This window comes from Marmota flaviventris, chromosome 2 (genome assembly GCF_047511675.1).
Source record: "Marmota flaviventris isolate mMarFla1 chromosome 2, mMarFla1.hap1, whole genome shotgun sequence".
NCBI lineage: Eukaryota > Metazoa > Chordata > Mammalia > Rodentia > Sciuridae > Marmota > Marmota flaviventris.
The window spans coordinates 82,066,095-82,092,644 of NC_092499.1; the positions used below are offsets into that span (position 1 = coordinate 82,066,095).

The following is a 26,550-nucleotide window of genomic DNA, read 5'->3' on the forward strand; positions in this document are numbered from 1 at the left end:
TAGCTCCAGGATTCTCTTATGTACTATGGTTCTTAGAAGAGTTTCTTCATCAGCTATAAATTTACTTATCTTTGGATCTCTGATCCCATTAACTAGGTAAGAACCAAGAATTTTTTTAAAGGGCATTTAAAACAAAATGAAATATAACTATGGAATTTGAATATGCCAAATGAATGAGACTATATCCATCCAAATAGCAGGGAATATAAAAACTCACAAAGTTAGAGTCATTACAGTTTGAAAGTCACTTGACAGAGTCAGGATTCAAATTTCAATCCAGAGAAAAAGTCATGCAAAGGTTTCTAGATGGAGATCCAAGAACATAACATTTATTCACAAAGAAGTCATTAATAGAGGGGGAAACACCTGAAGAAAAGAAGTTACAATTATCTTCCTTTATGGATTGCCTATACTTTGAAATAATTTTTCTGAAATGTATTAATTGCATTCACTTTTAACTAATTATATATCTGTGATGCAAAGGATAAGACCTCTTTATCCTGTGTTGTAATTAATCTCTTTCCCTGAACTATTTAGCATTTGGTAATCCTCCAAAACAGATTTCCAGACATTTAATCTGTATAGATAAAGGGAAAAATGAGTAATATGGTTTTAAATGGGACCTAAAGACATCTCTCAGATTTAAACAAGGTGCTTCATTTATGTATATTTCCTCCACCATCTAGAAATATTGCAAGTTCATTGTTTTCCTCAGTTCAAACATCTATATTTTTCCTCTTCAAATTGCCACAAAATCATCTTTAAACCCAAGTAAAATCTACTCCCTTTGATTTAAGAACACCTCTACTTCTGTTTATTAATGTGGAAAATATTCGTGATTCTTTATCCTTTCCAAATGAGTGTTTATATACATGAATAAACAAAGTCATCCTATAGCTTTCAGTTTGCAAGAAAACAAACAATACCTTTTAGTCTTTGAATTTCTTTCTCACTCACAAAACCAGAAAAATTCCCATCTGTCAATATTCTTTAAACTTTTCCATTCTTCTTATAGTTCAGAGATAAAATTGAAAGAAAAGCCAGGCACCATGGCACACTCCTGTAATCTCAGCACCTCAAGGGGCTGAGGCAGGAGGATCATGAGTTCAAAGCCAACCTCAGCAATTTAGTGAGGCGCTAAGCAACTGAGCAAGACCCTGAATGTAAACGGAAATATTAGAAACGTCTGAGGATGTGGCTCAGTGATTAAGCACCCCTGTGTTCAATCCCCAGAAAAACAACAACAAAAAATTGATACAAAAACTAATTCTAAACCACAAAAGCAACCAAGAAAAATTAGCCTGGTAGTTTTAAGTTTTGTTTTGAAATTTTCGACATCACATTTCAAAATTACATGGCATTGGAAAATATTTATTCAGCTTTGGGTCTTTTTCTCCATGTCAAATTTTATATCTGTTTGGGTGTCTCTGAGACTCTTTTCCATAGGGCAAACTTGAAAAGTACCTAGTAAATTTACTTCTAGCTGCAAAAGATAATCAGTTTATTCCCATCTCTTTTGAAAAATCAATGTAAAGAAAAATATTACCTTTGTTTTTGGTTGAGGGGGGGCTTTGTTGTTGTTTGTTTCGGTTTTCATTTGTCATCATGTGCTATTTTTTGCCTATTTATCAAGTAGTACAGGATGAGATCATTGAGGTAATCATGACTTATAACAGAAGAATTAATTGCAACCTATGTAGAATCCAAAATATTGAAAAATATCTTTAAAAACTTTCTAACATTTCCTAATATCTTTCACATTTACCTAGGTACAATGTGGTTAAGTTCTAGCTCAACATCAGTTAGCCTTTTCCAATATGTCCATGAATTTTTTCACAACTGTTCTCCTGTGCTATTCAGTTTGTTTCCTGGACAAGACTTCAATTTAGGCTAGACTCACATCCTTTAGGATCTGACTCGAGTTCACAGCAATTCCTACAACAGAATCACGTCTCAAAGTAAAACTACACTTCCCATTGTTAAATTTGTTTCCATACATCCAATTTACCTGTATAAAAAGAACAGCATCTTCTGGGACTCAAATTTTCCTCTGCTGTCTAACATAAAGTGCTATATAATACCCTGCCATGGGAAGATAAGGAGTTATTTTATATACCAAAACAGGCAGTGACCAAGTGATACTGCAAAAACACAATAGCTAATGGTTCAGGGACTTTTTCCCTAGAGAAACTTTTTTCTTTTTTTGTTCAATGCAATCAAAGGATGTAAAAACTCATCATAAAATGCTAGAGTTAAAGAGAGAAACAAAAGTGGGAATTTGGGGCACTTTTTGCTACTTTGTTGTAAATATTGATAATTTCACACCACAATCAATCTCCAAAAATAGGAAAATATTATCTCAGAAAAAAAATTACAATCAACTCCAAAAACCCCAATGTGCTAATTTTTTAGTATAATTTAAGTAATAAAAGAATATTTATAGGGCTGGGGCTGGGGCTCAGCAGTAGAGCCCTCACCTCGCACATGTGAGACCCTGGGTTCGATCCTCAGCATCACATGAAAATAAATAAACAAAATAAAGATATTGTGCCCATGTATTACTAAAAAGATATATAAAAAAGAATATTTATAAATACTTCATTTTAATACAATAATATATTGTGTGATTAAGGATGTGCATGTTACTGTACAAAAGCTCATAATGAGATTTTTAGGCAAAAAATCAAGTTGATTGACTTTTGATTTTGTACCCTTGTATCAGTCAGGGCCCTGCGAGGATCAGAAATGCCATGCTCAAATTAGGTACAAGAGAAGAGCTTCATGAAGGCACAAAGTAGGACACAAAAGCATTGTCAGTGGAAATAGAAGGACAAATAAAAGTTACTCTTTTACTCTCTGCATCTATTTTTGTCCTTTGTCCTTGGGAAAAATAAGGTGGGACAAATAAAATGAAAGCAGAAGAAATCTCCCATCATGCAATAGTTATTATACAATTGCATAGTAATATAATATGTATGTTATATTATGTAGAACACCATGGAAGCTTGAGTCCACTGGACATGCAAGTTAATCTGTCCCTTCCCACAATCTCCAAAGCCTTTACTGCTCCAGAGCCACCTCAAAACTTGTAGTCTTATAATTTCCCAGTGGTATATATTGGTTACAAAATACAGTGAAATCTACAAATAATTGGGCCTCTTTCTCTGTCTTAGACATTACAAAGTGCAGAAACTTTAAAAGAGACATTCTGGCATGTGCCACATCAATTAGATATGTATGGAGCTGAAGAACCACACCAAGTGAAAGGAACAAAAAGAAAAAAATAACACAACCCAATCATATGAATGGACAATGTGTCTCTGAAGCAAAAAATTACTATAATTAAGGGATAACTTGGGTGGACTAATCAACAGTATTAGGAAAGGGAACTCACGGACTTGTTGATGCTGTGGACAGGGAAGGAAGGGAGAAGAACTGTTATAGTGTGTGCATGTATGAATAAGTAGTAACAAGTCCCATGATTATGTACAAACATAATTACAGACATGTACCACTGAACCTGGCTCTTATACTGCTTTTTACTGATTTGGGTATGAAGGTTATGGGATCTCATAGAATAAATTAGGGGTATATTCCCTTTTGTCATCAGGAAGAGTTTGCATAGAACTAGAATTTCTTCAAAGTTTGATGGAACTACTTGATTTAGCACAACTACCAGAGCTTGGGGAAATATTCTAATTATTCAGTTTCTCAAATTTATAAGATTATTTTAGGCTTACTATTTTTTTCTTGAATAAATTTTGAGATATTTTACTGATTAAAAGAATTTTCTATCTCATATAAATTTTAAAATTCATCGGCATAAAAGTTTTTATAGCACTTTCTCTTTAAAAACTCTGCTTTATCAAGTAGATATATATTCCTTCCTTGATTGTGTGTGTGTGTGACTGTGTGTGTGTGTGTGTGTATTTTATCGGGGTATAAAGTTTTATTTTGATTGATCAAGTTAACCAGAGAATTGCCTAGTAATCAGTCTTTTCAAAGATCCAACTTCTGACTTTGTTGGACTTCTCTATTTCACTATTTTTCCCCAGTGGTTTAGATTTTACTCTCATCTGTCTTCTTTCTTTTATCTTATTTTGTTCTTTTTCTAGCTCCTCATCTTGGAAAGTTGGATAATTAAATTTTTGGTTTCCTATTTTCACATATGTGCATTCACCATTGAAGTAAAGGTAAGTTTTATACCCCACAAGGTCAAAGTATTTTAAAATAATCACATATACTTCATTGAAACACAAATTATTTAAGAAATTCTAAAATGTCCCTTTGGGCTGGGCATGGTAACACAGGCTTGTAATCCCAATGACTCAGGAAGCTGATGCCAAAGGATCACAACTTCAAGGCCAGCGTAGCAATTTAGCAAGACCCTGTGTCAAAATAAAAAATTAAAAGGGCTGTGGACATACCTTAGAGACTGAGTGCTTGCCTTACATATGTGAAGCCCTTGGTTTAATCCCTAGGGGACACACACACACACACACACACACACACACACGCAAATAAAAACACTTCAAATGTATAGGAATTAAAATTACATATCTCTTTTATAAATCTTTTGTTTGTTAATATAGTAGTCAAAGACTGAGGTCTACCTGAACCTGATTCTTTGAATATGTTAAGACTTACTTTATTCTTTTACCCTGTCATATTTTGTAACTGCTCCATATGTGTTTGAGAAAAATGTGTATTCTCTCATTGTTGAGTATACAAATTCTGTATATTTCAATTATATCGTGACTACTGTTCAGTCATTAATTTTGTCCATGATTATTCTACTTCATAACATTACTATTTTTGTCTGCTTGACTTACAAATGGTGTAAGAAATGTATTGAAGTTTTCTTTTATGTTGTATTCCATCCATGTTGTAAAAATGTCACCTTTGAGCAAGTTTTTCTTCATATGTTTTGAGATTATTATATGAATTACATATGAGTTTAGAATGTTCCTGGAAAATTGAACATTTTATCATGTAGTATACTCTCTTCTCCTAATGGCTTTTGATTTAACTTATTTATTGCCTGCTATGAATATAGCTATGCTAATTTTCTTTTTGATATATTATTTCTTTCAACTTTGTCTATCTTTGTTTTCAGGTATGTCCCTTGTTAACAGCATACAGATTGATTTGGGGGCAGAGAGTGGATGCTGATATTGAACCCAAGGGCACTTAACCATTCAGCCACATCACAAGCCCTTTTATTTTTTATTTTGAGACAGGGTCTCACTAAGTTACTTAGGGCCTCAACTAAGTTACTGAGGATGCCTTTGAACTTGCGATCCTTCTCAGCCTCTAGAGCCACTAGGATTACAGGCATGCACCACCAAGCATGGCATATATATAGATTTTTAAAGCCAATTTTAACATTATCTATAAATATGTAATACCCAAACTTACTCATTGAAGATCTTATGACAGCTGCCCATTGGTAGAGGCTGCATCTATAAAGGATCAACCATTTTCATACAGGTATTGGTTATAAAATTATTCTAAACTATACCAGAAAAAAAAACAAAGCAGATTTTTAATTCATTTTCATTTCAATTATACAATTTAATGAGTTGCAATGTGATAATTCATTACCTGTATATGTTGTCTAATGATCAGACCTGGGTTATTAACATTTCCATCTCCTTCAATATTATGTTTTTAATTTAGATTAACACAAAATAAGTGTACATATTTATGAGGTATAATGGTATAACACTTCAATACCTATATAAAATAGGGTCTGATCAAATAATGGTAATTAACATTTTCATCTCCTTATCATTTTGCATTTGGAGACTTCAAACTCCTCTCTTCTGGTTATTCATAAAATATATAATAGGTTATAGTGAAATATAGTTACCCCACTGAGCTGTAGAACACTAGAGATTATTACTGCTAACTATGTTTTGTTATTATTAATCCAATGCTATCACTCCATTTCACCCTTTCTAGTCTCTAGAAACCCCTATTCTACATTCAAATCAAAATTTTTAGCACCTACATATGAAAGCAAACATGCAGTGTTTGTCTTTCTGTGTCAGACTTATTTCACTTAAGATAACATCCTCTAGTTCAATCCATTTTCTTGCAAATGACAGAATTTCATTCTTCTTTATGGTTGTGTATATAAATCAAATTTTCTTCATCTATTCATCCACTGATGAACATCTAGGCTGATTTCACACCTTAGCTTTAGTAAATAGTACAGCAATAAACATGAGTGTTCAGGTATCTCTTTAACATGCTGATTTCATTTCCTTTAGATTTATACCCAGAAGTGGGATAGCTGGATCATATGGTAGATCCTTTTTAGTGTTTTGAAGAACCTCCATACAGTTCTACACAGAGACTGTACTAATTTACATTCCAGCCAACACTGAGTAAGGGCTCCCTTTTCTCCACGTCCTCAACTGCATTTGTTCCTTTTTGTCTTTGTGATGATAGCCGTTCTAACAGAGCCACATATTTTTTAAATGACTGTTAAGTATTGACTATGTGTTCTGCACAGTGAGCCACTGCTTTCTTACTGGTCAGGTTATGAGCATGTGTGGGATGGTCTTCCAGTTTATCAATGGTTGCTCTTTCTAAGTGTTAACATGAGGCAAAAATCCCTGAGGAAGTATGGCAATTACAGAATCAGAGGAAAGATCACAGGACTGTGAAAGAAAAGATTAAGACCCTTTATTAAATATGGTCAATGAAGGTGTACTGTATTTATTTGAAAATTGTATGACCTAACAATTCCTCTTCTACTCCAGTAATTAGCATGATAAGGTGCTAACATGAGGCAAAAATTCCTGAAATTCTCTGATGGAAAACTTCTTTAGTCTGAGGTTCTGGGTTTGGAGTCTTGTAAACTGCAAAGCATCTTCAAAATTGTCAATGTGGAAGATAGCTGTATGTTCTGTGGTTTCTCATTTCCCAAATCCTCATTGAAAACACTGTTTTTGTCATGAAATCTCTAGTTCTAGAATTGATACTCTTTCTCCTTCCAGTTCTGTTTCTCAAGTATTCTAAAGTGTTGGATTTCTCACCAGATACTTCTGTTGACATATTTTGAAACAAAAATATTTCTGTCCATCCAAACACAACTACATTTCGTGCCCTAAGTTCTTTTTTTTCCTTCTGTTATTTTGTCCTTTTTAGTCCCTGAGTGAAAAACAGTGTGGACTCTGAGGTATAATTCCCAGGAAAATCCAATCAAGGGAGGACTAACTATTCCCCAGTCTCAGTGCTATCATTTGGTCACCAATAATCAAGGTTGCTAATTAAAATATTTTTTTTACTTGAGGAAAACAACGTAGGCTCTTTGTATTAGAAAAGTTTATGATCTGTCATAATGTGAAATTATCCTCCTCTAAATCTAGAGTTCTCCATGTAAAATGTATGTAAATCAAATGCTTCTCTATTTCTAGACGTTAAGCCAACCTGTCTTTGGAGAGTGGATCTACCTTCAACTATTGCTCAGTAATTATCTCCCTCCTTAATTTAACCCACAATTTAATTCTTATTTGGTAGATTTGTTTCACACGTGTTTTCCTCAGAAGGCATGGAGAATATCAAGATGACAACTATGCCTTTTGTTAATGATATTGGAAAGTTTGTTGTTGGTTGTTTGTTTTGTTTTTGTATTTTGAGAAGACAATACACTGGATCTTGAATGAAGGATAAAATTTCAACCAAAAAAAAAGCTGTTCCAGGAGGAGGAATCACCTTGATATTTTCATGTTTTCTATTCATTTTCTAGTTACCTCTCCTGCATTTCCTTTGAGTTTTTCATGGTAGATAAATTCTTAAATCATATTTTCAGTTTCTGTGTATTCTAAATTCATAATTTCTATTGTTTAGTTCTCAGCATCACTCAACTAATTTCTATTTTTCTTTTTATGAATTATAGCTCTTGTATAAATAAAGTTTTTTAACTTCACCCAGATTTTTGAAAGAACTGATCTACCATCTCAGGAGAATAGATTAGGTTCTTTGGTCTCACTCAGGTAAGATAGAGTTCTGGTTCTCATGCCTGTCTTTGCAAACTGAATTGAACTTTTTATATTGGAGTGTGAAGAGTTTAGATTCATCTGGTTTTTTTCTTATTTTTTATGCAAACCAGGCAAAGCTGATAGTGAATATTAAGCCTCAGTTCTCAGAAGAAATTGCTATAGGAAGCTAGGATCGAACACAGGCAATGTTTCAGAAGTGGAGTGTTAATTTGATGGGCAATGGGGGCTAGATGAGAGACATGGCAACCCAGAATAGTCAGGAAACAGCACAGTTAGGAACATGCATAACAAATTTAAATATGATGAGAGTTGAACTTGCATAAGTCCAAGTACCTGCTTTGAGTTCCTCCCAACACTTCACATAGAAGTGGCTCAGCATGTGAATGTTTTAACTGAAAAGGATCTGGAAAGGTAGAAATCTACAGGAGACCATATCCGTGAGAAAATGACACAGTATGAGGTCTTTGGACAGCCATAGGAAGGTATGAAGGCAGAAAATAGCTAAATAGGAGTAGGTGGCCCTGTAAAGGGCGGGGGTAGAGGAGTTGGAGATGTATTGTAGATAACAAAAACCCACTTTGCTGCCTATGAGATTCTATCAAGTACTCCAATAGTAAAAGATACTTTCTCAGGAACCTTAAAACTATCTTTGACTTTAGGCTGTCAGTGACATAGAGTAGTATAATGAAAAACACCTGGAAACCGGAGTCAACTTGTTCTTGAATATTTTTCTTTAAAGGGAATACATATGCATATTAGAAAATTCATGAAAGTAGAAAGAAGCAATTGTAGAAGTACATATGGATGTTAGAAAAATTTTAAAGTAGTAGACAGCAACTGTTAAAATTTTTGACATTTCTCTCAGAAACTTTTTTTATTCACTTCCATTTTTTTTAAATTGTAAGCATTTAGCTTGAATTTAACCCCTGGGTCAATCCTTGAGCCCTTATTTTCTAGTATGTGAAATTTGGACCTTTCCTCATTGGCTATTTTGCAATAAAAGATATGAAAGATTTTTGGAGTCTATCAATGTTTAGGAACAAAGAAAATTAATGTTATAATTTTAATTTTTTTTATCCTGAAAGAAATGATTACTAAAAAAGATAAAAAAAATAAAAAGCAGCATTTATGGTAGGACAGTTGTTGAAAATAATTGTCTTTATTGAAGTTATGAGGGAGAATAAGAACATTCTCAATTGAGATGAGTTCATACCTGCCAGGGCTAATCACCAGGACTAATGATATACTGAGATGCACTACCTTGATCTCCAGAAGATAAGGTACCACTACATTATAGAATCATTGTTTCCTAAACCAATATAAGAATTCACAGAAATACAAACTTCAGATTCAGGAAATTGATTATAATCAGAGAAGCCCTTATTAAAGTGTTTTAACAAATATTAATTAAGAAAATGAGGTGTAGATACTGAAGATGATCAGAGAACTATAACATGTTAAAAAGTGCTAAGAATGAAATGCTACTAATGGTAAAAATATTTTTTTTTATTTTGTATATGATAAGATTAGAGAACTGGAAATAGTTTTTTAAATAGATGGCTGTGTCAGTAACCAAGAGATTTAGTTGCTGACTCCTTTGGAATTACTTCATATTAGAAATTTTAATATCTGGTGTATAACAGTAGGATTTAGCAAGTTAAATGGTCCTAAAAAATCATCCTCAGTAAATTATGTCTGAAGGTGTGAAGTGGAGTGAAGAAAACCATTAATGAAACAGGCAACAGAATGCCAAAACAAGTTTTGTCAATCAGACTTCTGCATATATTTAGAATTAAATTGGAAATTTAGTCCTAATTTGTCCTATAACCTCCAGGCATTGATGATTTATGCCCTTCCCTGTATTAATGACACTAGTTAGAATTTTGATTTGAAGAGGTGTCTTCTTTAATTCCAGCCTATAGAATTAGACATTACCATGGAGAAAGATGACAATCTGTGCACATCCCTCTATTTACAGTATTTCTCAGGAAGTAGGAAATAGTGAACAGTCAAAAATGATGCAGAGAGATCAGAAGGATGAAGATTATGCTATTTATATTTACTGATCCTCATAAGGCTGGTTTCAGTAACATGAAGGAGGCTATCAGACTGCCAGGAGTTAAGAAGGAGGTTATGGGCAATGGAGCAGACAGTATTAAAGTTGAATAAATATTTATTAAAAATAGGAACATACAGGGACATAATTCTGGAAATATGGTATATAGCCAAATTAGAGCAGCACATTCTAGATTATGAAATTGCACATTTCAAAACAATGAGAACCAATAATCTTTTTGATGGTGCTAGTTTTATAATTAAAGTACTACTTAGGAAGAGTAAAAGAGTAATCTTATAGCCATATGCATGCTAAATGAGGAAAAAGTAAACTTTCCTGAATTATAGAATTTCAGTAATCATTTGGGAAAGCAAATGAGAGATTTGAAAGAAGCAGAATAGATGAGACGCTTATAATAATACATCTGAAGGAAAGTGATGTAGGACAGTAGAGGTATGATTTAGTGTTGTTGTAGTCATATAAAACTTTACATGAATATGATTAATATACAAGCCCATAAGTGATAATGCTTAGTGCACTGTAGTAAATAAGACTATATTGTTTAAGAAAGAATTAGGGGGAAAATTGAGTACTCATGCAGATTCAATTAGCATTAATACATTAAGGATATGACTACACCCTTCCATATACATATTCCCTTCCTACAGTAGTAAAAAGATCAAAGAGAAAGCCACCTAGGAGAAGAGAAGAAGGCAAGATTTTAAATAATGTTCTTATGAAGGATGAAAAGCCAGAACATGCCAAAAAGAGGAATTTGGGAACTAGAACTACCAGGAGAATTTAGTGAGACTGATTGACAATATAAATAGCATAATCTTCATCCTTCATTCTTCTGATCTCATGTATATAATGCATCATTATAGCTAACATCTATTGAGTTCTTGCTATATCAAATACTGTTTTGTTTTAGTGTTGTTATTGTGATTTTGTGGGGTTGGATTGGGTTGAATTTTCAGCATTGGAGATTGAACCCAGAGGTGCTCTACCTGAGTCACTTCTCCAGCTTTACTTCATTTTAAGACAGGGTCTTGCTAAGTTGCTGAGGATCTTAATAAATTGCTGAGGCTCGCCTAGAACTTGTGATCCTCCTGTCTCAGCCTCCAGAGTCACTGGGTTTATGGGCATGTGTCACCACATCCAGCTCAAAGGCTGTTTATTCATAGCAACTTTGTTTCTTGTAGTACCTGGGATCAAACCCATGGCCTCACCTAAACTAGACAAGCACTCTACAACTGAGCTAACTTCCTGGCCCCTCATAGCAACTTTTACGACCCAAACTATTATTAATTCCAATGTAATGGATACATATATTGAGATACAATGAGCTGAAGTAACTGGTTTGATAGGGTAGGTGGTTGAGTCACATTTAACCCAGCAGTTCATACTGTGATTCTTCATTTTTAACAAATACATTACATTTGTCTTTCTAGATCATTGAACATAAGAAAAAAATGAATAAACTACTTTATGTAAGCTACATAATACAAAAAATTAGATTTGGATAAATGATTAAATTTTGTTTTAAATTCTAGTTTTTTGTTATCTTGAAGAAATGTCACTTGTTTTCAAGATCAGACTTCCTTGTGACAAACTATTTGAAAGGAGTGTGATTTTAAGTTTGTTTCCTTAAAAAGAATCGTATTCTTAAGACAGCTTTTGTTTACTCATTTAATCATGAAGCAATAAATAAGAATATTGTTATTTGAGTTATAGTTTACTTCAAACACCAATAACATGATATTTATGAATTTCACAGATGTGTATGTACTTTTCTATTGTAGAACTCAAGTTATTCCAACAATACTTAACAAGTCTACCATTGTGTTTTAAATTCGAGAGAGAAGAATGAAAAATATCCAACTGTACATGCTGAATGAATCTTGAAATCAAACAGTTGAAATGGATGACTTCCAAAATTCTTGCAAAATCCTTTATATGCATAAGGAACATACTAAGTACACATAGTTTTAGTCTGATCTTTGATACAGGACTGCTACAAGAAGCAGATACTAAGTTGGATAAAACATAATAATAGCATGTAAGGAGACTCAAGTGCAAGATAGACTAGACACTCCAGAGCTGAACAATTCAGAAGTAGACTTTAAAGAAAGGTGATTATCCCTGAAATTCAAACCAAGGCTAAAGTCGGAGCAATGGGTATCTTAAAGCACATAGCATTAAGATAATGAGGCGGAAAATGTTAAAAAAAAAAAAATAGGCAGGATAGATTCAGAAAGCATAAAGTGCAAAACCAACAGTAGTTACAAAAGGATAAAAAAAAAAAACTTGATCTGAGCTGAAAAGAGGAGGTAAGAAGGAGGAAAATAAAAGTATTCTGAAGTTCTCAATTTGGTTGATGTGAAAAGATAGGAAAGAAATAGGACATACTACTATGTGAACTAGTTGGTCTCTTATTTTAAAATAAGAAGAGGGAAATGTGTAATGAAAAAAGAATGGTAAGTATCAAAAGAACAGAAAAGTATACAGGACTTCCATGTTAGTAAGGGGATAATGAGATTAATAAAATTTTAAAGCTGCAAAAATTAGAGTTATCTTTTTCTTGACGACATGATTGCAAACCTAGAAAACCCAAAATATTTCATGAAAAACAAAACTCCAGAATGTTGTAAGGCAGCTACATATCATAAAATAAATGAGTAAATAAATAATTTTCTCCTTTTGTAGCATTATTTCCACATGGAATTAGGAAGTAAAAGTCTGTACATTCCCTGATAGATTTCTTAAAATCTTAAGTACCTTTGTTCACATTTTACCTTCCTGATGACACACTAAAGACCAAGCTAAAACTGAGGATTCATGATTAAATGACACCAAAGACCAAGACATGGGAAAAGTTTCTGGGGCTAGCTCTCTGTGACTCAAGTACAGTGCGAAATCTTAACTGTAAAATGGCAAGGTGACCATCAGTTTTTGACATCTGGGTCACTACTCTATAGCCAGTGTGTCCTTTTCAACTTGAAAACTTTTCCTGCCTCATGTGCTCCTCAGGTAACAAGAACATCAAGGTCAATCTTGCACATGAAGTTGATGAATGGAGGAAATCACTCAGCGGTGTCTGAATTTGTGTTGCTGGGACTCACCAGTTCTTGGGAGCTTCAGATTCTCCTTTTTGTATTCTTCACAATATTTTATGCGGCTAGTATGCTGGGAAACCTTCTCATTGTGTTCACCATCATCTCAGACCATCATTTACACTCCCCAATGTACTTCTTGCTGGCAAATCTCTCCTTCATCGATATGGGAGTGTCCAGCATCGCCACTCCAAAGATGATTTATGACCTGTTCAGAAAGCATAAAGCCATCTCCTTGAAAGGGTGCATCACACAGATGTTCTTCATTCACACTGTGGGAGGGACAGAGATGGTGCTGCTCATTGTCATGGCCTATGACAGATACGTGGCTATCTGCAAGCCCCTCCACTACCTGACCATCATGAGCCTGAGAATGTGCACTTCTCTTTTGGCTGTGGCTTGGACCATTGGACTCGTCCACTCTGTAGTCCAACTGGCTTTTGTTGTAAACTTGCCCTTTTGTGGGAGCAATAAAATGGGTAGCTTTTACTGTGATTTTCCTCGGTTTATCAAACTTGCGTGTATAGATACATACAGACTGGAGTTTCTGGTCGCTGCCAACAGTGGTTTCATCTCCATGGGCACCTTCTTCATCTTGATTGTGTCTTATATCTCCATCCTGGTCACGGTTCTTAAACACTCCTCAGGAGGTTCCTGCAAGGCTCTCTCCACTCTCTCAGCTCACATTACCGTGGTGGTTTTTTTCTTTGGTCCTTGCATCATAGTCTATGTGTGGCCATTCCCTACCTTACCCATAGATACATTTTTAGCTATCTTTGATGTTCTTATCACTCCTTTTATGAATCCTGTCATCTATACATTTAGAAATAAGGAGATGAAAGTGGCAATGAGGAGATTCTTTGTTAAGGCTTTAACAAGTTTTAGGAAGAGTTCTTTTATGCAGTCTAAGAAGTTTGGGTTCATTTTGGCAATTTTTGGAAAGCAATATTTTAATTAAAAGATTTCAAAAATATTTTCAATTTAATTAAATATGCAATATGAACCATATCCTTAAGGACTTTATTTTGATGCAGTCAGTCCATTCTAGGGAACCCTTGCTTAAAGAATTCTGAAAACATTGAGGAGTGAATTCAGCCTTGGAATGTTTATTACTGGAAATTTTGTTTGTCAGTGAAGACTCTGGGGACACTGATTGCTGAAACCACACATACTAGGCATAGTTAACATTCCTAATGTTGGACACTCTTCTATTTGACAATGACTCTCAAAGACATCTCTCTTTTAATATACCTATTTAACTATATTCATGCCCTATGATTCTCTAGAGGAATAAAAAAAAAATGCTGATAATTGCCTAGCCAGCTCTAACAATTATAGGCTTTTCACATCTGAATTTGTTCCCTTCACAGATTTAGGTAGCACTAAGGTTTTAAAATTTAGTTAGAATTGGAATTAGAAAATGAAATTTGGGTAAATCATGGAGACACAAATAAGTAAGCATTATTTGACAATAAAATAAATTCTATACTACTCAATGTTTATGACAATTTTCTACCTCAATTATTTCCTAAACAATAACCATTGTTTTTATATTTCAAAGAAAACTATGTGATGAAACTTGTGAACTCTTGAACACCAAAACCTGTAATCTCTGGCCCAATTGGAGACCTTCAATAATTGATAATTCTGGAACACAACATAGCATAGCATGGACCACAAAAATTTAAATCTCTGGTGTGATTATGGAAGACAAACACAGAAAATCAGAATCAGTTTACTGCTTGTACTGGGACATTTCACATTGTGCGGATTGGAGTGAGGGAGCCGCTGGTCCTGAAGTATTGAAGGAATGCAGAAAACTAGAGCAGAATTTGTGAAACTTATTCCTTTGAGTTGAGCTTAAGCTGACATATGATGTACTCTAACACCAAAGATAGACATCAGTGTCAGTAAGTCTAAGAGCCTATAAATTTTGTATTCTCTACAGTGTCCTATGACTGGAAGTCTTGCTTCTTGAAACAAATAGGAATGCCAAGTTTTTTAGTTAGTTTTTGTGTCACTGTGAGCAAAAGCTTGCAACAACAACTTAAAGGAAAACAAAGTTTATTTGGAACTCTTGGTTTCAGAGGTTCAGTCCACATACAGCCAACTTCATTGCTCCTGGGCCCACAGGGAAGAAGGTCATCATGGGGAAGGGTAGTCTGGAAGAAAGCTGTTCAGATAATGGCAAGGTCAGAAAACAGGAAAAGAAGGTGGGGAAGGAGACACAGAGAATATGCCCTCCACCTCAAGCATCACCCAGTGACCCAACACCTCCAGCCACACCTGACCTGCCGATAGTTACTTTCCAGTCAGCCCATTCAAACCAGATGGACTGATTGTATTATAGCTCTCATCTAATCATTTAACCTCTGAATATACTGGTGTTAACTGGAGCATTTGGAGGACACCATATATCCAAACCACAACATCAGGATGGCTAATGTTTTGTTGTTGTTGTTGTTGTTTTGGTACCGAGGATTGAACTCAGGGGCACTCAAACACTGAGCCACATCCCCAGCCTTATTTTGTATTTTATTTAGAGACAGGTTCTCACTGAGTTTCTTATCACTCCACTTTTGCTGAAGCTGGCTTTGAACTCTGAATCCTTCTGCCTCAGTCTCCTGAGTCCCTGAGATTGCAGGTGTGTGCCATCACACTCAGCCATGATAGCTAATATTTTTTAACCCCAAGTCTGAGTTTGTAGGCTCAAAAGATTTTTGACAAATTTTCTTATGCTCTTTTCATAGATAAGATTATAAAATATAAATTGGATGATAGGAAAATTCAATAGAGTTCCAACTATTTTAATACATTTCAATTTTGGTCCATTTCAATTTGTATTTTGTGCATGGTCGGAGACAGAGGTCTAATTTTGTTTTTCTACATGTAGCTGTCCAGTTTTCCAAGCACCATTTATTAAAATGGCTGTATTTTCCCCAAAATAATTTTGGAACCTTTGTCAAATATCAGATGGCTATAGGTATATGGATTTGTCTCTGTGTCTTCTCTTCTGTTCTATTGGTCGTCATGTCTATTTCAATGCCAATACCATGCTGGGTTTGTTACTACACACTCTGTAGTAGAGTTTCAGATCAGGTATTATAATGCCTCCTGCTTTTCTTGCTTAGTGTTGCTTTAGCTATTCTGGGTCTCTTATTTTTCAAAATGAATTGAAGAATTGTTTTTTCTAATTCTGTGAAGAATGTAATTGATATTTTCATGGGGGTTGCATTTAATCTGTATATTGCTTTTTGTAGTACAGCCATTTTGACAATATTAATTCTGCCTATCTAAGAACATGGGATGTTTTTTGACCTTAGAAGGTTTTCTTCAATTTCTTTCTTCAGTGTTCTAAAATTTTCATTGTAGAACTCATTTACCTCCTTGGTTAGATTATTTCCCAATTTTTTTTGAGATTATTATGAATAGGATGGTTTTTCGAGAGTATATTCTTATTTACCAATAACAACCTTGATCATGAATGACCTAAATTTCTCAATTAAATGGTCCAGATTGCTGGATGATTTTTATATATATATATAGTATTAGGCAACTTACAAGAAACTCACTAAGCCAGTAAAGATACACAAACTGAAATGATGAAAAAAGTTATTCAAAGCAAATAGAAACCAGAAATGAGCAGAAGTAACTGTTTTATCAGACAAAATAGACTTTAATTCAAAATTATAAAAAGAGACAAAAATGTCATTATATACTGATAAAAAGGTTAATCTAACAAAAAATAAAATGATTATAAATGGACCACACAATTGTATAAAACAAATATTAAGGGATCCAATATAATGATACTATATAATAAAAATGAAAGACTACAGGACCCCCTTTCATGAATGGAAATATCATCCATATTAAAAAATAAACAAATAAACATTAAACTATACTGTAGATCTAATGGACCTAACAACATTTACATTTCATAACGGAGAGTACACATTTTTTTCATCAACACATGGAACATTCTCTAGAACAGATCACATATTAGACCACAAAAGATCATCAGCAAATTTAAAAAATCATAGCATGTATCATTTCCAACCACAGTGGAATAAACATACATATCAACCAAAAAAATAAACTTCATAAATTGTCCAAATACCGAGAGACTAAACAACATAATATGAAGGTACATTGTGTTATCAAAGAGATCAAAACGGAAATCAAAAAACCTCTTTTAAAAATTGAAAATGGGAGGGCCCAGCGGCCTGCTGAGGGGCAGAGCCGCCCCCCACCCCCCTCGCCTGCCAGGTAGGGGAAGGGTGACCACCGACAGAAAAGGCCGAGTGGCCCGCGGCGGGACAGAGCTTCCAATCACTCCTGCAAGGTAGGCGGGCCTGCGACCCACCGGCAGAAGAGGAGCAGCCGCCTGCTGAGAGGCTGAGCCGCCCCCTCCCCCTGCGCCGGCATAGTAGAGGGAACTGGGACCAAACACAGAGCAGGCCCAGCGGCCTGCTGAGGGGCAGAGCCGCCCCCCACCCCCCTCGCCTGCCAGGTAGGGGAAGGGTGACCACGGACAGAAAAGGCCCAGTGGCCCGCGGCGGGACAGAGCTTCCAATCACTCCTGCAAGGTAGGCGGGCCTGCGACCCACCGGCAGAAGAGGAGCAGCGGCCTGCTGAGAGGCAGAGCCGCCCCCTCCCCCCCGCGCCTGCAAGGTAGTCGGAACTGAGACCACCATCAGAACAGGTCAGACCTGCAACCAAGAGACAGAACAGGCCCAGTGGCCTGAGGAAGGGTAGAGCCGCCCCCCCCCACGCCTGCAAAGTAGGCGGACCTGCGACCCACTGGCAGTACAGCCCCAGAGGCCTGCAGAGGGGCAGTGCCGCTGCCTGCGCCTGCAAAGTAGGCAGAACTGCGACCACCGACAGAACAAGCCTAGCGGCCCGCAGAGGGTCAGAGCCGCCGCCCGCGCCTGCAAGGACGGCGGACCTGCTACCGACTGGCAGAGCAGGCCCAGCGGCCTGCCGGCGTGGTAGGCACATTGCCCCAATTGGCGGAGGGGCAGAGCCGCCGCCCGCGCCTGCGAGGGAGACTTTGCAACTATACAAGACCAATATAAATATATAGGGGGAAAATTCAATAGCACAACAGTTTCACCAAGAAGAAAGGAACGCGAACAGTATGAAGAGACAAGGAAAGAAAGGACCACAAGCATTGCAGGTCAACTCAACTTTAGAAGAGGTAATAGCTGCAGCTGATGGAATGTCAGATAAAGAATTCAGGATATACATGCTTCAGATGATCTGGAGTCTCAAGGAAGACATCAGACAGCAAAATCAGACAATGAAAGATCACTTCAACAATGAATTACATAAACAAATCCAAGAAGCAAAAGATCAACTATACAGGGAAATAGAGGTTATAAAAAACAAACAAACAGAAATTCTAGAAATGCAGGAAGCAATAAGCCAACTTAAAAACTCAATTGAGAATACTACCAGCAGAGTAGAACACTTAGAAGACAGAACATCAGACAATGAAGATAAAGTATTTCAACTTGAAAAGAACATAGACAGCTCAGCAAGACTGTTAAGAAACCATGAGCAGAACATCCAAGAAATATGGGATAACATCAAGAGACCAAATTTAAGAGTCATTGGGATACAGGAAGGAACAGAGTTTCAAACCAAAGGAATGAGCAATCTATTCAATGAAATAATTCGAGAAAACTTCCCAGACTTGAAGAATGAGACAGAACCCCAAATCCTAGAAGCCTACAGGACGCCGAATGTGCAAAATCATAAGAGACCCACACCTAGACACATTATAATGAAGATGCCCAACATACAGAATAAGGAGAGAATTTTAAAAGCTACAAGAGAAAGGAAGCAGATCACATTTAGGGGTAAGCCAATCAGGATAACAGCTGATCTTTCAACACAGACTCTGAAAGCTAGAAGATCCTGGAATAACATATTTCAAACACTGAAAGAAAATGGGTTCCAACCAAGAATTGTGTTTCCAGCGAAATTAAGCTTCAGGATGGAAGATGAAATTAAAACCTTCCACGATAAACAAAAGTTAAAAGAATTTGCAGCTAGAAAACCATCTCTTCAAAACATCCTTGGCAAAACATTACAGGAAGAGGAAATGGAAAATAACAATGAAAACCAACAGTGGGAGGTAGGACACTAAAGGGGGGAAAATAATCAAAGTGGAAAACAAACCATGTTTAGTAACATAAATAAACAAATATGGCTGGAAGAACAACCCATATCTCAATAATAACCCTAAATGTTAATGGCTTAAACTCACCAATCAAGAGACACAGGCTAGTAGAATGGATCACAAAACAAGACCCAACAATATGCTGCCTACAGGAGACGCATTTGATAGGAAAAGACATACATAGGCTGAAGGTGAAAGGTTGGGAAAAATCCTATCACTCATATGGACTTCGGAAACAAGCAGGAGTATCCATACTCATATCAAATAAAATAGATTTTAAGCCCAAGTTAATCAAAAGGGATAAAGAGGGACACTACATACTGCTCAAGGGAACCATACACCAACAAGACATAACAATCATAAATATATATGCCCCAAACAATGGTGCAGCTATGTTCATCAAACAAACTCTTCTCAAGTTCAAGAGTCTAATAGACCACCATACAATAATCATGGGAGACTTCAACACACCTCTATCACCAATGGACAGATCTTCCAAACAAAAGTTGAATAAGGAAACTATAGAATTCAATAACACAATTAATAACCTAGACTTAATTGACATATATAGAATATACCACCCAACATCAAGTAGTTACACTTTTTTCTCAGCAGCACATGGATCCTTCTCAAAAATAGATCATATATTATGTCACAGGGAAACTCTTAGACAATACAAAGGAGTAGAGATAATACCATGCATCCTATCTGATCATAATGGAATGGAACTGAAAATCAACGATAAAAGAAGGAAGGAAAAAGAATATATCACTTGGAGAATGAACAATAGGTTACTGAATGATCAATGGGTTATAGAAGACATCAAGGAGGAAATTAAAAAATTCTTAGAGATTAATGAAAACACAGACACAACATATCGGAATCTATGGGACACATTGAAAGCAGTTCTAAGAGGAAAATTCATTGCTTGGAGTTCATTCCTTAAAAAAAGAAAAAACCAACAAATAAATGATCTCATACTTCATCTCAAAATCCTAGAAAAAGAAGAGCAAAACAACAGCAAAAGAAGGAGAAGGCAAGAAATAATTAAAATCAGAGCTGAAATCAATGAAATCGAAACAAAAGAAACAATTGAAAAAATCGACAAAACTAAAAGTTGGTTCTTTGAAAAAATAAACAAAATCGACAGACCCTTAGCCATGCTAGCGAAGAGAAGAAGAGAGAGAACTCAAATCACTAACATACGGGATGAAAGAGGCAATATCACAACAGACACTTCAGAAATACAGAAGATAATCAAAAATTATTTTGAATCCTTATACTCCAATAAATTAGAAGATAGTGAAGACATAGATAAATTTCTTAAGTCATATGATCTGCCCAGATTGAGTCAGGAGGATATAGACAACCTAAACAGACCAATATCAATTGAGGAAATAGAAGAAACCATCAAAAGACTACCAACTAAGAAAAGCCCAGGACCGGATGGGTATACAGCAGAGTTTTACAAAACCTTTAAAGAGGAACTAATACCAATACTTTTCAAGCTACTTCGGGAAGTAGAAAAAGAGAGAGAACTTCCAAATTCATTCTACGAGGCCAACATCACCCTGATACCTAAACCAGACAAAGACACTTCAAAGAAAGAAAACTACAGACCAATATCTCTAATGAACCTAGATGCAAAAATCCTCAATAAAATTCTGGCCACTCGGATACAAAAACATATCAAAAAAATTGTGCACCATGATCAAGTAGGATTCATCCCTGGGATGCAAGGCTGGTTCAATATAAGGAAATCAATAAATGTTATTCACCACATCAATAGACTTAAAAATAAGAACCATATGATCATCTCGATAGATGCGGAAAAAGCATTCGACAAAGTACAGCATCCCTTTATGTTCAAAACTCTAGAAAAACTAGGGATAACAGGAACATACCTCAATATTGTAAAAGCAATCTATGCTAAGCCTCAGGCTAGCATCATTCTGAATGGAGAAAAATTGAAGGCATTCCCTCTAAAATCTGGAACAAGACAGGGATGCCCTCTCTCACCACTTCTGTTCAACATAGTTCTCGAAACACTGGCCAGAGCAATTAGACAGACGAAAGAAATTAAAGGCATCAAAATAGGAAAAGAAGAACTTAAATTATCACTATTTGCAGATGACATGATTCTATACCTAGCAGACCCAAAAGGGTCTACAAAGAAACTATTAGAGCTAATAAATGAATTCAGCAAAGTGGCAGGATATAAAATCAACACGCATAAATCAAAGGCATTCCTGTATATCAGCGACAAATCCTCTGAAATGGAAATGAGGACAACCACTCCATTCACAATATCCTCAAAAAAAAAAAAAAATTAAATACTTGGGAATCGACCTAACAAAAGAGTTGAAAGATTTACACAATGAAAACTACAGAACCCTAAAGAGAGAAATAGAAGAGGATCTTAGAAGATGGAAAAATATACCCTGTTCATGGATAGGCAGAACTAACATCATCAAAATGGCGATATTACCAAAAGTTCTCTATAGGTTTAATGCAATGCCAATCAAAATCCCAACGGCATTTCTTGTAGAAATAGATAAAGCAATCATGAAATTCATATGGAAAAATAAAAGACCCAGAATAGCAAAAACAATGCTAAGCAGGAAGTGTGAATCAGGTGGTATAGCGATACCAGACTTCAAACTATATTACAGAGCAATAGTAACAAAAACAGCATGGTACTGGTACCAAAACAGGCGGGTGGACCAATGGTACAGAATAGAGGACACAGAAACCAATCCACAAAACTACAACTATCTTATATTTGATAAAGGGTCTAAAAGCATGCAATGGAGGAAGGATAGCATCTTCAACAATTGGTGCTGGGAAAACTGGAAATCCATATGCAACAAAATGAAACTGAATCCCTTTCTCTCGCCATGCACAAAAGTTAATTCAAAATGGATCAAGGAGCTTGATATCAAATCAGAGACGCGCCGTCTGATAGAAGAAAAAGTTGGCTACGATCTACAGTCGGTGGGGTCGGGCTCCAAATTCCTCAATAGGACACCCATAGCACAAAAGTTAATAACTAGAATCAACAAATGGGACTTACTCAAACTAAAAAGTTTTTTCTCAGCAAAAGATACAATAAGAGAGGTAAATAGAGAGCCTACATCCTGGGAACAAATCTTTACTCCTCACACTTCAGATAGAGCCCTAATATCCAGAGTATACAAAGAGCTCAAAAAATTAGACAATAAGAGAACAAACAACCCAATCAACAAATGGGCCAAGGACCTGAACAGACACTTCTCAGAGGAGGACATACAGTCAATCAACAAGTACATGAAAAAATGCTCACCATCTCTAGCAGTCAGAGAAATGCAAATCAAAACCACCCTAAGATACCATCTCACTCCAGTTAGATTGGCAGCCATTATGAAGTCAAACAACAACAAGTGCTGGCGAGGATGTGGGGAAAAGGGTACACTTGTACATTGCTGGTGGGACTGCAAATTGGTGCAGCCAATTTGGAAAGCAGTATGGAGATTTCTTGGAAAGCTGGGAATGGAGCCACCATTTGACCCAGCTATTCCCCTTCTCGGTCTATTCCCTAAAGACCTAAAAAGAGCATGCTACAGGGACACTGCTACATCGATGTTCATAGCAGCACAATTCACAATAGCAAGACTGTGGAACCAACCTAGATGCCCTTCAATGGATGAATGGATAAAAAAAAATGTGGCATTTATACACAATGGAGTATTACTCTGCATTAAAAAATGACAAAATCATAGAATTTACAGGGAAATGGATGGCATTAGAGCAGATTATGCTAAGTGAAGCTAGCCAATCCCTAAAAAACAAATGTCAAATGTCTTCTTTGATATAAGGAGAGTAACTAAGAACAGAGTAGGGTCGAAGAGCATGAGAAGAAGATTAACATTAAACAGGGATGAGAGGTGGGAGGGAAAGGGAGAGAGAAGGGAAAATGCATGGAAATGGAAGGAGACCCTCAGAGTTATACAAAAGTACATACAAGAGGAAGTGAGGGGAAGGGGAAAAATAATACAAGGGGGACAAACGAATGTCAGTAGAGGGGGCAGAGAGAGAAGAGGGGAGGGGAGGGGAGGGGAGGGGGGATAGTAGAGGATAGGAAAGACAGCAGAATACAACAGACACTAGTATGGCAATATGTAAATCAATGGATGTGTAACTGATGTGATTCTGCAATCTGTATATGGGGTAAAAATGGGAGCTCATAACCCACTTGAATCAAATTGTGAAATATGATATATCAAGAACTATGTAATGTTTTGAACAGCCAACAATAAAAAAATTAAAAAAAAAATAAAATAAAAAAAATAAAAATTGAAAATGGAAACAAAACATACTAAAATGTATAAGATACAACAAAAGTAGTATTAACAAGAGAGAATTTTATAGAAAAAAAGTGTTCATATTAAAAAAGGATTTCAAATAAGCAACATAGTGATGCAACCCAAGGAACTAGAAAAGGAAAAGGGATAAAAGAAAGTTGGATAACAGATCCAAAATAAAGTTAACTGGGAAGTATAATTTTGAATGTTCTATGGTACAGTAGAGAAACTGTAACTTAGAAAAATGTGATATATATTTTATAAATAACTAGAAGAAAGAAGTTAGAAGACTCCCAACACAAAGATGTTTATTGGGCTCATGGTTCTGGAGGCTAGGAAGGTGAAGATTGAGGGATTGCATCTGATGTGGGTCTTCTTCCCAACCCACATGATAGGCAGTATCACATGTCAAGAAAGCATGCACATATGAGAGAAAAATGGGTCAAACTCCCCCCCTTTTATAACTCACTCATTCCTACAATAACTAACCCACTCCCAAAATGATGGCTTTAATCCATTCATGAGGGTGATGCACAAGGACCTAATTATCTCTTCAAGGTCCCACATAATCCCATTGTAAAGGCAATTAAATATATTCTATGGAGTTGGACAAATGCCAATAACATAAAAACATATAACATGATTTATTACATTACTGTACGGTAGTTTGACCACTCTAAAATTCTATGTTGCGTATTTATTCCTTCTCCGCTCAACCCTTGGCAACCTCTGATCCTTTTACTGTCTCTATTTTCTGGTTGGTTTCTCTGACTTTGATATATGCATTTAAGCTTCCTCCACATGCCCAATAGAGCACGTTTTTTCATATCTCTGGTTGTATACAAAGTATATTCACACCAATTTGTGTCTTCATACCTGTACTTTGGATAATAATGATCATCACATTCCACCATCATTTATAACTCCATGCCCACTCCCTTCCCCTCCAACCCCTCTGCCCTATCTAGAGTTCATCTAATCCTCCCATGCTCCCTCTCCCTATCCTACTATGAATCAGCCTCATTACATCAGAGAAAACATTCGGCATTTGTTGTTTTGGGGATTGGCTAACTGCACTTAGCATTATCTTCTCCAATGCCATCCATTTACCTGCAAATGCCATGATTTTATTCTCTTTTATTGCTGACTAATATTTCATTGTGTATATATGCCACATTTTTAAATCCATTCATCTACTGAAGGACATATAGCTTGGTTCCACAGTTTAACTATTGTGAATTGTGCTACTATAAACATTTATGTGGCTATGTCCATGTAGAAGGCTGTTTTTAATTCCTTTGGGTATAGACCGAGGAGATGGATAGCTGGGTCAAATGGTGGTTCCATTCCCAGGTTTCCAAGAAATCCCCATACTGCTTTCCATACTGGCTGCACCAATTTGCAGCCAATTTAATATACGTTCCTTTGTGTATTCTTTATGAGTACTTGAAAACAAGTACCCCTAGAGATGCAAACATAAACCTCTGCTTTAGGTTTCAGAGTATGATGCCACTTAGGTTTACCTTATCATTTATATAGTTTTTAATTTTTATATCCTAACATTTTTATCTCTGCTTCCACTCCCTCTTTTTGACTCACTTATAGCTTATCCATTGGCTTGTCAGGTTCTGGATGACAATTCACTTAGATAGATATTGGTGATCCCAAGTCTCATGTTGGTGATCCCGTCTCTGCTAAATCTTTTGGTCAGTATTCCCCTGTGTTCCAATTAGTTCTATCTCCCACAATAATAGCATTTTTAAAGATGTTTGTGCATAAAGTAATGCTAGATCTGACCAGGGGAATGTGTGGTTATGTTTTGGAAAGAGTTACACCATTGGTCTTTAAATGAGTAGATTGGTGGAAAATACAGAAATAGGGATATTGGAGTACAGTGCTGAAGCCCCCAAAGGCAAGTATTATTAAATAGATGTTTCTAGTGACAGTATTATTTTGTAAAGAAATGAATTAAATATTACCTGCCTGCACAAGGGAAGCAGCTTTAGCAGAGCTTAATGAGCAAACATCAATAAAATGAGAAGGAAAAGAACACAGAAACTGACATTTCTTTCCTGTCTTTTAAAAATCCATATCAATTAAAGGTTGAAGTCAGAGAAAGGGAATAAAAACATTAAGGAGAAAGTCTTGGAAGTTTGAACAGAATCTACTTGCATTAGTTCTGGAGTTCATTTTTGACACAGAGACATATTATAGGTGTGCTAAAAATGTGAAAGCCTAAGGGAAGGAATATTTTATATTTTAGTAAGTTCAAAGTGTCCACTGGGCATGATGGGCATCTAGCAAATGTTTGTTGATCAAGTACAAATTCTGATGATAAATTCAAAATAAATGATACAGCCAATTTGCAATGGTATGTTAATTGAGTCACAAAATGAATTACAAAAGAGGGAGATGGCATTCTACAGGATATAGAGACAGAGTGCCTTTGCTTCTTTGTCCATTCACTAGAGAAGGTAAGAACTAAGTCTCTTCTGTGAAAAGCTAAAGGATTCTGTGAGGAACAAGACCTTGGGGTCTAAAAGCACAGCAGGTTTTCTATGGATTTGCATTCTCCTACCATGTTCATTTAAAAAGAAAGAATATATTATAGATACATTGGAAATGGCTTAAGAAACCCACAGGCTGTGAACACTTGAGGAGAGTAGAACACGGGGCACCCAGAAAGGGTCTAGGTATGCAATCAACTGTGAAGTGAAGAGTAAAAGCCATCTGCTGTACATGCTGGATGAGAGCAGTGAGAGCATCAGTATCAGTTCTACCACTCACTCCTGGCCTGGCACCTTACTTCTCCTCCTTGGTCTTCATTTCTCTACCTGTAAAA

The 26,550-nt window shown here is 36.0% G+C and overlaps 1 protein-coding gene across 1 annotated transcript; it reads left to right on the plus strand.

Annotated features, from left to right (window-relative positions):
- The first annotated feature begins 13,137 nt into the window (after nt 1-13,137).
- Nucleotides 13,138-14,139, plus strand: LOC114084763 (olfactory receptor 4F3/4F16/4F29-like). The gene has a single exon (XM_027925786.2). It carries the CDS (start codon nt 13,138-13,140, stop codon nt 14,137-14,139), a length of 1,002 nt encoding a protein of 333 aa, XP_027781587.2.
- The last annotated feature ends 12,411 nt before the right edge of the window (nt 14,140-26,550 follow it).

Coding starts and splice junctions, on each gene's coding strand:
- LOC114084763 (XM_027925786.2), top strand. CDS start 13,138: ATGAATGGAGGAAATCACTCAGCGGTGTCTGAATTTGTGTTGCTGGGA.